Here is a 13,775-nt window from a genome sequence, read left to right as displayed (position 1 = left end):
GATTTGGGGAGGGTTTTATCAAATGGGTCAGTTGCATATATCGGACCCCGAAAGCTTTTGTGAGTCAACGGAACATCCTCTGACTGGTTCCACATTGCACGAGGCATCCGTCACGGCTGCCCACTATCCCCTCTATGCGTTATACCTTGTACCGTTGGCTCAAAAAATGTGCGATGATCCAGTTATGGGGCATCCAATTTGCGGCGGTGATCGATACTATCAGCCTGTACGCAGATTATGTGATCCTCTCACTAACACATCCTCAGACATCTCTTCCGGCATTGCTTTCAAAGCTAAAGTGCTTTAGAGAGATCTCTGGATTTAAAGTAAACCGAAGCAAGAGAGGGGGTGGACGAACCCCTTGACATTTCCCCTTCACTCCTTAAGGGGTCGTCGGATAGGTCTTGCACTGCTGGCAGCACGTCAAGTAATTTTAGCCCAGTGGGTCTCACCAAATGGCTCTGATCACATACCAGTATTTGTAAAGCGCGAACAATTACCCCTAAGGGTGTCAAGGCGCTGAAGGCCATCGGGAAGATTAAGCGAGCTATTGCCCAGAGTTGCATGGTAATGGGCTAACCTGGCGCCAGCGATCGAACCGTGAGCCGAGGTGTTTCGGAGTCAGCCACCCTGGCCGCTGCGCCACACCTCTTCCACATAGCAGGGCTTGATAAGCTTTGGTTAACACTAGCAATGAAGCGCATGTCAATGGTAGCAGAACACAAGGAGTCCTATGCTGAGTTGTGGTCCCCGTTTATCTAGATCCTTTACACAGAAATACAGGAGATCACATGCCTCCAATATCTCCGAATCTTGCAACTCCTCCCAACATAAGAGGCTGAGCACTGGGCCTTCCCCATGGATAGCACCCTTGGTAGCACCCAGCATAATGCAGCTTGGTTAACCATAACAGAGAGATGACCCTAAGGGAGTGCTCGCTTGGTACAAAGTCACGTGCTGCAGCAGTGCACAAGCAAATTTCACCGGTTCGAACTAGGGCAGGAAACCCCGGAATAAAAAGAATCTATTACGGGTACTCCCAAACCCATTTTAAACTCACTATCACAGCTACACTCTTCTGATGGATACATCTGCCAGTGGATTCCTCACCTTGTGAATATCCCCCTGCGTCAGCAACGTTCGGAAAAATCTTTTGTAGCACGCCGGCGTGGACGACGTCATAGGAGCACGGCATCGCGCGCGACTCCGACTGACGTCACTGACTCCTTATTAGGCCTACGTCAGCGTGATGACATCAGTTCCCTTTTTTCCGCGTCGTCGACGCGAACGGTTTCGAGGGATCTTCTGTTGAGTTGATAGTAACTTTGTTACTATTGTGAGTTTTTCTGTATCTCTTCGGCGTTGCTGTCTTCTGTCGTGATGTCGTCGAAGAAGACTGGGTTTAAGCTGTGTGATTCATGCAGAAAGATGTCCATTACAGATCCGCATGGTGTCTGTCTATTGTGTCTGGGTTTGGATCACGATGTCCAGGGTTGTCGATCCTGTTTGAAGATGAACCCAAAGGCTCTTTGGGAACGTGAGGCAAAACTTCTTGTTGCCAAATTGAAAGATAAAGATGCCAGGAAGAGTTCGAGATCGAGACGCCCGAAGTCGAGGTCGGGTTCCCGGTCGAGGTCGGCTTCGAGACATGCTTCCTGGTCATCCTGGTCATCTAAGAAAAAGCATAAGAGGAAGAAGCATAGTTCAAGGCACCATTCCGGTAAGGAGTCTGATTCGAAAACGAAGTAGTCTTCTAGAAGGCATCGTAAGGACATGGTATCTCCCTCTCAAGTTCAGAATCCTGTAGGTGAGGCCTCGCCTTTGGAGTCACGGGAGCATTCACCGGCTCTGGTGTCGAATTTGTCTCCGGATCCGTCTCAGTCTTGGGGACATGAGGAGGAAGAAGTTCCTGTTGCTCAGGGTTCGACAACTCCGGTTCACCAACCCGAGGAACAAGAGGAGTCGATTCCGGTGCAGCCTCCTCAGGAGCAGCCAGTGGGTTCGTACCCTCCTTTTCCGGGTCCAGGACAGGACCCTTCGCATTTTTTTAATGCCATGTATGGTGTTTATGCGAGAGCCATTTACCCCTCCAGAGCACCGGCTGGTCCCATGGGTCCGCTGGCAACAATTTGGGGGTTCCCCAAGCCTATGCTCCGGCGCCATTCTTGCAGTTTATGCCAGCTCCGGCTCCACCTTGGCATCTCTCGGTGCCGTCGAAGTCATCGACTCCGTTTACGGCTTCACCGGCTCCGGAACGACCTCGAGATCCAGCTCCATGTTCGACGTCGACTCTAGCTCCGCATTCGACGCCAGCTCCGCATTCGACTCCGGCTCCTTCAGAGTAGATACCGGATCCAACGACGTCGGTTTGAATGGAGTGGTCGAGGCGTAAAGCGCCGCGTCTTTTGGAGGAGAAGAGTTATGGGGAAGCTGAAATTGAAGAAGGTGAGCTTCAAGATCAGGAGGATTATTTTGACGATCTATTGGGAGTTGGCCACGGTGTCTGATGCTCCTTCTAAAGATGTGGCTCCCTACCATGTGGTAATTAAAAAGGCTGCAGAACTGTTGAATTTGACTTTTCCATCTATTGAGTATAAGTCAAACATTCTGACTGAAGTCCTCCATTCTCCTTCACCTGTGGTTGAGCCTATACTTCCTTTTACTAAGGCTCTAACGGATCCCATCTTGGAGGTATGGAATAGACCACTTACGGCTCCTGCAGTTTCTAAGGCCGTTGCAAGGCGTTATAGAGTGGCTCTTGGCGACCCTGAATTTTTGTCTACTCATCCCTTAGCAGAGAGTTTGGTTGTACAAGCTGCCTGTTCTAAAATATCTGCAGGTGCTTTTCCCCAGGTACCTGGTGATAAGGACTCCAAGAAGCAGGACCAAAATGCAAAAAAAGTGTTTTCGTCAGGCAGTATAAATCTTACAGGGGAAAACAAAGAGGTCGTGCTCGAGGACGTCAGGTCTCCTCTTCCTCTTCCTCTACCCACCCCCCTCCTACTACAGCAAAGCAGCCCTAGATCTGCCATTCCGGATCATGCGGGTCCTGTAGGGGGTCGGCTTACCTTTTTTCTACGGGATTGGAAATCGGTCATGTTGGACCTTTGGGTTCTCGATCTCGTGGAGAATGGGTATGCACTTCCCTTTCGGGAATTCCCTCAGAATTACCCTCCTTGTCAAGGTTTTTGCTCGGAGGACCACCTGCTACTTCTGCAGGAGGAAGTCCGGCATTGTTGAGAAAGGGTGCGATAGAGGTGGTTCCGGAGCAAGAAAGGGGTCAGGGATGCTACTCACGATATTTCCTGATCCCCAAGAAGGATGGCAGACTTCGTCCAATCCTGGATTTCAGGATCTTGAACCTTTACCTGAAGCAGGAGAAGTTCAAGATGCTCACCCTTGCGCAGGTTCTTCAAGCGCTGCTGGAAGAAGACTGGATGGTGTCGAGCGACTTGCATGATGCATATTTTCACATCCCAGTCCTGAAGTCGCACAAGAAGTATCTTCGTTTTACGGTGGGATCGCAGCATTACCAGTTTGTGGTCCTTCCATTTGGTCTTACTACTGCGCCTGGAGTCTTTACCAAGGTGATGGCTGTGGTGGCGGCACATCTCAGAAGGTCAGGGATTCCGGTATTCCCTTATCTGGACGATTGGCTAATCAAGGCGGAATCTCCAGAGAAAGTGCTCCATCATCTGCAAGTCACAACTCAGTTGTTTTACAGGTTTGGTTTTTCGATAAATGTACCCAAATCTCACCTGGTGCCCTCCCAGCGCAACCTGTTCATTGGTGCGGTACTAGATACAACTGTATGTCGCGCATTCCCTCCTCCACAACTGATTCGCGACATACAGGAAATGATTCCTTTATTTCACAATAGAGCGGTCGTTCCAGTCCTGAAGGTCCTTCGCCTGCTCGGTCTGATGGCTTCCTGCATACTGTTGGTCAATCATGCACGCTGGCACATGAGGGCACTCCAGTGGTGCCTCCGCAGGCAGTGGTATCAACACAACGGAGATCTCAGGGAGTCGATCAGGATCTACAGAGAAACTGCAGCGGATCTGTCTTGGTGGAGCGTGGAGGGCAATCTGTCTCAAGGAAAGCCCTTCCAACTACCTCCATCAGTGGCCACGGTAATAACGGATGCATCCACTCTAGGGCGGGGTGCTTATCTGGGGGATCTGGTGATCAAGGGTTTTTGGTCACCAGAGGAAATGTTGCTTCACATCAACCTTCTGGAGTTGCGGGTGATACGTCTAGCGCTCAAGGCCTTCCTCCCTTCCCTTCGCGGTCGGTCGGTTCAGGTCCTGACGGACAACACCACCCCGATGTGGTATGTCAACAAGCAGGGTGGAGTAGGGTCGTAGTGTCTCTGCAGGGGGGGACGCGTTTCAGTTGAGTTGGGACTCCCAACTCCTTTACGCGTTTCTTTCCATACCCTTGATTCCTCGTGTTCTGAGGAAGATTCGCCAAGACCAGGCCCAAGTTATTTTAATCGCCCCGGATTGGCCAAGAAGGGTGTGGTACACAGATCTTCTCCACCTCTCCTCGTGCCCGCCGCTCTGTCTCTCTCTCAGATGGAGGGGCAGGTTCTACACCCCCACACCTTATATCTTCATGCCTGGAGTTTGAACGGGCCAACCTGATTTCTTTTTCTCTCCCACATGACGTGGTGGATGCCATTCTATCGGCCAGGCTTGATTCCACCAAATCTATCTATTCTTATAGATGGTCTAAATTTGTTACTTGGTGTGGGGAGAAGTCCGTTGATTCTTTGAAGGCTCGGTTGTCTGATATTCTTCAGTTTGCACTTACTTTGGCTCAGCAAGGGTTTGCTGTGGCTACGGTCAAAGGTTATCTTTCAGCTTTGTCGGCTTTTATCTGCCTGCCAGATCAGCCGTCCTTATTTAAATCTCCTGTGGTTCTAAGGTTTCTGAAGGGTCTTACAAATACATTTCCTCCTTCTCCCTTTATTGTGCCTCAATGGGACTTGAATCTTGTGCTAACTTTTCTGATGGGTTCTCCTTTCCAACCTTTGCACAAGTGTCCCATGAGACTTTTATCTTTTAAGACGGTCTTCCTGGTTGCAATTACCTTGGCAAGGAGGGTAATTGAGCTTCAAGCTCTTAGTTCAAAGCCCCCATTCTTGACCATTCATGCTGAACGAATGGTTCTTAGGACCAGGACTGCTTTTCTGCCTAAGGTGGTAACTCCCTTCCATCTAGGACAGTCCATTACCCTTCCTACCTTCTATCCTCCCCCTCACCCTTCCTAGGAGGAGGAGAGACTTCACCGCCTGGACCCTAACAGGGTGGTCAGCTTTTATCTTGATAGGACAAGATACTATCGAGTGGATGACCAGCTCTTTGTTGGATTTGCTGGCTGCAGAAAAAAAAGAGCTGTGCACAAGCGCACACTTTCAAGATAGATTATACTATGCATCAAGATCTGCTACTCCCTGGCGGGTAAGGAGCCTCCAGAGGGTATAAGAGCTCACTCTACTAGAGCAAATTCTTCTACATCTGCTTTGTCTAGGGGTGTACCTGTAGAGGACATTTGTAGAGCTGCGACTTGGGCTTCCCGCCACACTTTCGCGAAGCATTACTGCTTAGATGCCGAAGTGAGGAGGGACGGCCACTTGGCGCGTTCTGTCCTCCAGGATTTTCTGGTATAGGAGAGTGGACACCCTCCTCCGGGAGTGGGGACTGCTGTGGGACTCTATTCACAAGGTGAGGAATCCACTGGCAGATGTATCCATCAGAAGAACAAGTTACTTACCTTCGGTAACACTTTTTCTGGTGGATACAGTATCTGCCTGTGGATTCCTCATATGCCCACCCACCTCCCCGTTGTCCACTCTTCTATACCTGAGTTTGACAATATTTAAATGTATTTATATATATATATTTTTTTGTATATATATTGTGTTTTTCATGCATTGTCTTCACACTGTGTGTAATTTTGGATATTATGTACTGTGTACACTGTATATGTATACATCTACTGTCATTGGTCCGTCCGGGTGCCTCGAAGGCACGGAAAAAAGGGCGGACTGATGTCATCACGCTGACGTAGGCCTAATAAGGAGTCAATGACGTCAGTCGGAGTCATGCACGATGCCGTTCTCCTATGACGTCGTCCACGCCGGCGTGCTACAAAAGAATTTTCCGAACGTTGCTGACGCAGGGGGATATTCACAAGGTGAGGAATCCACAGGCAGATACTGTATCCACCAGAAAAAGCGTTACCAAAGGTAAGTAACTTGTTCTTCTAGCCCCATACCAGCACTTCACCATACGGCTGTTGGATAAAAGATCTCCGATAAAGTGCCCCTCTTCGAGGTGACCCTGTTGGGTATTGCACCGCCGACCCAACGAGGAGCAGCCAATATGATGAAGCATGACCCCTGAAAGAGTGTGTGAGGGCATTAAAATCCAACAAATGGATGCCTAACTGTAGATCTCTTTGATAAACAGTTGTTTCTAGCCTTTGTTTGACTCCTTCAACTCCTCCCAACTGAGGAACAGCACAACTTACCTTCCTTGACATGTTAACAGGGGCACCTGTTTGTGCTGGACCTCCCACTCCTTGAGAGTGGAAATAGCCCCTTCATCCCCTTATTTTGAGTACAGCTTCAAGGTAAGGCCAAGAAACCTTATCAAAGGCTTTCTCTGCATCTGGAGCTATAGCAGCTGCGGGAGGGGAAAGCAGATTGGAAAACCTCTCAATTAGCATGGTTGACTAAGCAGATGTTGTCTCAGGCCAATCTAATCTGCCGTGGATAAGACATTCTGAGTAGGATTGTTCATTTTGATTATCAGGGGAAAGTCGTGTGGCTAGGATATTTGGCATAGATTTTTGCCTTCATATTTATTAGTGATGTGCACCTAAATTTTTGTGTTCAAAGTGATCTTTCCCAATGTCTGGGATGAACACAGTATTAGCCTCAGAAGCAGTGCCAGACATTGTATCGGTGGAGGTGAAATGGTTCATGGCCAGCTCCAAGCTCTGTGCCACAGCTATCCTGGACTGAGCTAATGGTTTTATTAAAGAAGCTTAACTAGACCTGGAAAAGATTGAAATTACATGGTGAGATCTCACAATCACACCACATAATAACACGTTAACAATTTAGGATGGCATTGAAGAAGACTTTCTGAAGTTGAATTTAATTTAACAGGACTTGAGATTCATCAATAATAAAGATGTGGTTTTCCTGGAAACAGTCAGATTGATCCAGGGTGAAAGGATACAGACTTCATAGGCCACTTTTCTACAGTGAGTTTCTCTGCTGCATCGCGTGGAATTATTTTCAGCATTTCTGTTTGCAAATTAGTTTTCCAAACAAATTTTACTTTGAGAGCCCAAACTTTACATGGCAGAATGTTCACAGCAATTAAGCTGTAAATCTTTGGTAAATGTAAATAAACCTGTGCATGTTGATGTTGCAAGTTTCTTTTTTCTGCTCATACAGCATTAACTGTTTATTGGTATGGTGCTCAAACTCGGTCTTGTATTTTTTTCCTCAGGGCTCGTAGGAAAAAAGGCTCAGCTCGGAGACTTGGCCTCCAGAAACTATGGGAATGGTGCTTAGGACTTGTGCAAATGAGTTCCCTACCATGGAGAATAGTCATCGGCCGCTTAGGAAGAATAGGTCATGGGGAGCTAATAGGTAACCGTTGTAATTCTGTTAATCAACCGCGCTTAATTGCAAGTAAAAAGTAACATGCAGTTTGGAAGTCGTACACATAGTGATATTCATATTTACTCATCCAGTGCATCAACACTGCAGTTTTTCATTTGTTAGTTTAATATGTCTTTGTGGAAGCATGTCCCTGTTGTGAGTTTGCATGTTGTGCATATTTTCTCTGTTTAATGATTTGCAATGGAATTACTGCTCAAATTAGTTTTGGGATGTCTACCACCGAAACCAATGGTTGCAAGTACAGTAAAAGTTTTCCTACAGAAGGTTGCATCTTTTGCTGCTATATAATTTTTGCTTGAGACGGTCAGTCAAAATGTATTTAAAACCATTAAATTACACACAAAACAAATGTTAAAATCACAGTGCATGTGTATATAAAAAAAATAGCTAAAGATAGTAATCATTAAACATGCGCAGGGTAAAAGCATTAAAATCATCCAGATAATGCACATACATAAAAGCATATTTTTGCAAGCAGTATATATGCAGACATAGCGGTCAGAGATATGCTAGTTGACCTATATACTAGAAAAGAGTTTATCTAAAGTAACTTCATCTAGTTAAGCTAACAGTGGGATTCAAAGTGCTTTCCTTATACACCTCACTGTTACAAGGTAGCATCCACGATTTAAAGCCATCCCATGATTCCAAACGGATCTTGGAATCCTGTAGGCTTCAGCATATTGTTTTGTGCCTAATGGAATACAAAGCAGCCTTATGCAGGAGCTCCTGGGCTTAGCATATGCCAGGCACAAGAAAAGTACGTGTTCTATGTCCTCACTATGCCCAGAACATATGTGATTTCTGTCTAGCTGGGTCACAGTTATACGTGAAGTCATTTACAAGTAACATATCAAGTTGGAGTTTGATTATCAAGTTGCGCGGTAATGGTGGAATAAAAGCATCCATGAATGATTCAAATGCAGGGACAGGTTTAAAAATTAATATTTCCTCCATCATCCTAACAATGTTTTCATTGCAATAGTATGAGTCAATTGTATAGCCCAAGTATTTCTCTGTAACATTTGCCTTGGAATTGGAATTTATCTGAGATGGATTTAGCCAAAGCATACCCAGGGTTTTTATAAAATAAACCAATGGAATGGTGGTGCTATTCCTAAGGATAGAACTTCCTCAAATGCAGACCTGTATATGGTCAATTCAGGGGTGGACCATAATCTAGCCCAATAAAGTAAAGGTCTCAGCTTAACAAGATCCCCTATTATTTTGAGGCCAGTGTCAAAGAAACGGGGAAACAATGATTTAATAAAACAATTTTCTTTAAGACAACATATGAGTGTTCTCCACTCCCTGTACTTTTGCTGCATATAAAGCCGCTGATTGCACCTTGGCCCTATACATTTCAGTGACTGAGGACGCAGATTTAGGTGTAGAGGCTTAAAATAGTTTGACACCCCGTCCCAACTCTCACTCCCCTATTTTGGGCAATCATGGACACCTTTTAATAAATAATCTGCCAGGTTGTTGATGTAGAGGAAGAACCGACCACATCTCTCCTGCACTCAGGGAACTTAAATGGCTCCCAATTGAACTGCAAGCCAGCTTTAGAACAGCCAGCCTCACGCATAAAGCCCTACACACAGGCAAACCGGAATACTTAGCCGCCAAACCTAAAAGGGCCGGCCAGTCCAGGAACCTCAGGAGCTCAAACACTCAAACATAAATCTTTCGCTGGAAACGCCCCAAAAATCTGGAACTCCACCCCCCCTCCCCACATCAGAACGATCCCATCATTACCTAAATTTAAGAACCTGCTCAAAGTCCTCTTCCTAGACCGCTCTCAAGCGAAACAATAAGATCCAAGGAAGCACCTTAGACGGTTCCCATCTTACTGTATTCTTTTGACTGTGGACACTGACTTGGACCCAGAAAACCTCTTGGTCTCCCGTCCTGGTTGAACAAAGAATCCTATTAGACGCTCGTCGTGAACGATCGACACCCTACCCGCTCCATGCTCTCTCGCTCCTGTGTCTGTTCTATACCCGGCTCAATCCTGCATGCTCTATCATAATATTTGTATTGTATATGTGCACATAACTGTACATGTTGTAAAGATCTCTGATACTCTCGGGTCCCGCTAGCGCTATATAAAACTCCTAAAATAAATAAAAAATCCCTATTGTACCCCATGCACAGTGGGTATACATTCGGTTAGCTCTCCCTGTTCTCCCACAATACTTGGGCATAGGTCTTGTCATGCAATCTGATACGTTTGAATCAATGCTCATACTGGTCAGTGACAACCACAGTAAGCTTCTCGGAAGCAGGTCAAAAGCTGACCTCAAATCAACAAAACCAATATACAGGGGTTCTTGGGGAAAGCAACATACTTCCACCTTAGACGATTTAAACGAAACACCTGATCTATGGTGTTCATTTTCAGGTTGGACCCTACTTTTTATGGGAGAAAGAATCCTCTTCTCATCCATTCAGTCTTGGAGTCTAGATAGGATCTGGTGGTAGAAAATCTTTTGCAGATTCTCAGTCAAATTTATGGGCCTGTAATTGCCTGAAGTGGTCCTATCACCCTTTTTTTAAGATAGAAATGATCTCTGCTGCCAGCCAAGACATTGCCTTCCAGTATCTTATTTGAAAGGGCATGGATGTAATGGCACCATATGTTAGGTTCCGATTGGAAGCGGTCACATGGGACTTTATCAAGTCCTGTCGCTTTACCTGGACGCAAATCATTAATAGCAGTTAGTCTAACTCCCGGAGAATCTTAGTTTTTTCTGCTCTAGACAAGACTGCTGATCGAGATTACAGCATGAGGGGATACAGGCAAAGAAGGAGCAGCATATAAGCTGGTGGAATAATCTACCCACTGCTGAGGCTGTACCATGCATTCAATAGGGCTAATAGAAACTGCATTACCATGAGGGAAAATCTGCCAAAAAGGTGATTATCTTTAAGAGCTTCAGCAAGGACCAACCATGCTGAATCTATCCATTCCTGCTTGGAAAAAGTAGTGATGTGTTTCTATAATGCACGTCTAAGGAGATTTCATACAAAGAGGAGTTGGCAAAAGAGCCTAGTATTGAGTTAAACTAGGTGTACATTTGAGTGAGTATCTCAGTGTTAGGACTAATCTTAGGCCATTTTACTGCCCTTCTGTTATTTGCAAGAAACAGTGTTGTTGCAGAATGTGGGATAGCTATTCTCGTGAGTTGGAGCAATTGTTTTGTCTAATGACAAGACAAGCGCATTATAATCACTGTCTGCTTGGGTAAGAACTTCAAAATCTAAGGCTAGATGCCACAAATCAATGTCTAGCAAGATGTAATCTATTTTACTCATTTGAGACCTTCTTGAAAAAGAAGCAGGGGGATTATCAAATTTAAACCTACCGTTACAAGCTCACATCCCGAAGGACAGCATAAGTGACATAAGTTGTGTTGCTCCAGTAGACCAAGTTCTTAACGATTTTGCTTCCATTTTTCATGTACCCCTAGCTTCATCTTCCCCTTCTACGATAAATGACAGGCCTTTTGGGGGCTACAAGCAAGTATTAAAATCTCCTGCAACTAGAATCAGGACATTACATGGGATCTCGTTGAGGAGTAAGTCTAAATGTTTTAGGGTAGTTTATTCTTTGTTCCTACTTACAGGACAATTGTAGTTATTAAGTATGTTTAGCTTAAGCTTCTGTCCACTAAGATATATATGCCCAAAATATCATTATTTGTGTCTACCCTTTTGACAGATTCCCCCAACATGATCTTAATCCAAATTAGGAGGCTGCCAGACTGGCGACCTGCCCTTGAGGGGACTGCTTCTACACTGTAGTTGGAATACCCTTGTAAAAAATGTGTCCAGATCCCAAGTCTCCTGCATTAACAGAATATCATACCCATTAGTAAACCATTCTACTTCTGCCAACTTCCTCTTTTCAATCGATATTCCATGATATGATCTTAAACGGTCTGGTACTGCTGTTACTTATTGTCTATGCTGGTAAAGTCGCTAATGGGTGAGTCGACAAAGGGATAGATATTTAATAGATATGGGGTTGCAGTAATCAGGGTAGACTTTGTTGTTGGCTAGGGATAGAGATTATACCACAACCTTTAAAACTCTCATTAGATGTAATGTTAACAAGTTTAGTGTGAAGTTTCAACTGCAGGGTTACTTCTAATATGGAAACATTGGGACACATGCAGAGTCCTTCACTTGTGATCCCTAGTCCTACCATAGCTTTCTTGTATAAATCTTATTTTGAAGCCTTTTTGTTGTTGCCGATTAAAGAATGATTACAGTGGTGCATATTTAATACTTTTATTTGGGAATAATTATCTATTCCATTTGTTTATTATGAATTTACTACTTACACTTAACCACTTCCTGTTTTGAGAGGATTTGTTCAGGACAGTGTCTGTTATGGGGTGGGCTTTTACTGCTAAAGCAGCAAACTGCCTTTTCTTGCCAATATAGGTCACATTTCTTTTCTGCAGCACATCTTGTGTAATGAAGTGCTTTGCAGAGCTATACACCTATGACTTCTTCTTTACCAATTCAAAGCAAACATTGGCTAAGCCAATATGTATTGCCTTTGAGAGGCATTAGCCAAACCTTTTTAATTGCTGATGCTAGGTAGCAAATGCAAACATTTTAATTGAAATTAGCTAGCCCCTGAATGATGTGTAGGCATGCATCATCATACTGGTGAATGTGAATCCTGATTCTCTGGTTGGACTTTTTTTTTTAATGCCCATACAAAATAGTATCTGCTACAAAGCAAGCTTTTTGCCAGAATTCATCATAGTGTTTAAGTGCATATTGATGGTCACTGTATGTATCCTGGCTCACATGTTCCTGTAAGAGTTACCAAATCTGTTGCATTCACTTTGCAGATGACCTACTTCCATATTTGATTTAACCTTTAGCTCCCATATGTACATGCTAAGGAATTTAAAGTCAGCATGTGCTTCTGTTATGCTTTGAAACAAGAACACATTGTTGCACTTTGCTTTAGCATTGATGTAGTATTGTATGGCTGCTGCTATTTACTTTGTAACAACATTAAAAAAAATACTATTGTAGTAATAATGACCATTCCGTAAAAGAAATGCTGATCTTGGGCACTTGTAGAGTTTAACATTTAGCTTATAATGATTATATAAAACACAAGATAGGCAACCACAGGTTAACTGAAATTTAAAAATAGTGTGCAATTAGAAAATATATTCACAACAATAATCAAGTGCTAGTAGTAGAAAGGCTATATAAATGTCAATACAATATCAAATACAAAGTACAATTAAATGATTTTGCCCACAACAAAGTATGAATACAACCATTTATACAATAACTCCTTGTGGCATCACTGATGTTCATATTATATGGAATTGGGGGAGGGGCAAGGGTATAATTAATTACTGCTTTGAATACTTGTGTAAGAGTCCTGTATGACATAAAAAATATATTGATGCTCTGACACGGACAGTGTCAGCCTTAAATAGAAAAATATAGTCCCATTGAACTCTTGACTGGCCAACTGTCTATATTGGCTAAGAATGTGGTGTTCAAATTAGTTCTTCCACGGATACATGGTCGCTGCCTGGCCTTAAGATAGCGGTTTAATCCCTTATATCTCAAGCTCTTAAGGCTACCGGGGGTATACAATCGGCCACGGCCACTCGCAGGACGCTGCCCAGAGGCCCTGAGGAGCGTGCTCCGCGACAGGAAAGAGACCCTGACCTACAGTGTCACTTGATAACCACAAGTCTAGTCCCCACAGCCGAGTTAGAGGGGGAACATACAAGCACACCAACGTGCGGCTTGGCCCCGTGAATTGCCCATATGCCTACCAAAAAATCACAAGTCAACAAAGTCTTAAGCTACTTTGGAAACTCTAACACGGGAGACGGACAAGAGCTAGGGCATAAACAGCCAAAGGGATGGGGCTGACCCGTGATGATCTCCTGGCCACACTCATGGACTTTAAAAGAGAACTGCGCAACAACATTAAAGCCGACATCAGCGCTTCTCTCGATGCCTTCAAATCTGCCCCTTACCCTTCCTTGCGCCATCCACGCTGTCCCCTATATTC

The 13,775-nt window shown here is 44.6% G+C and overlaps 1 protein-coding gene across 1 annotated transcript in view; it reads left to right on the top strand.

The window, feature by feature from the left end:
- Positions 1 to 13,775, top strand: part of MED13 (mediator complex subunit 13) — a 1,439,203-nt gene that overhangs the window by 1,093,321 nt on the left and 332,107 nt on the right. Inside the window, exon 24 of the mRNA XM_078679821.1 lies at positions 7,530 to 7,672. Coding sequence (XP_078535947.1) covers positions 7,530 to 7,672 — 143 coding nt within the window. The remainder of the gene's footprint in view (positions 1 to 7,529; positions 7,673 to 13,775) is intronic.

The sequence above is a fragment of the Lissotriton helveticus genome, chromosome 3_1, assembly GCF_964261635.1.
Source record: "Lissotriton helveticus chromosome 3_1, aLisHel1.1, whole genome shotgun sequence".
Classification (NCBI taxonomy): Eukaryota; Metazoa; Chordata; class Amphibia; order Caudata; family Salamandridae; genus Lissotriton; species Lissotriton helveticus.
Note: the sequence above shows the minus strand (reverse complement) of the source record. Positions and strands in the feature narration are given on the sequence as shown.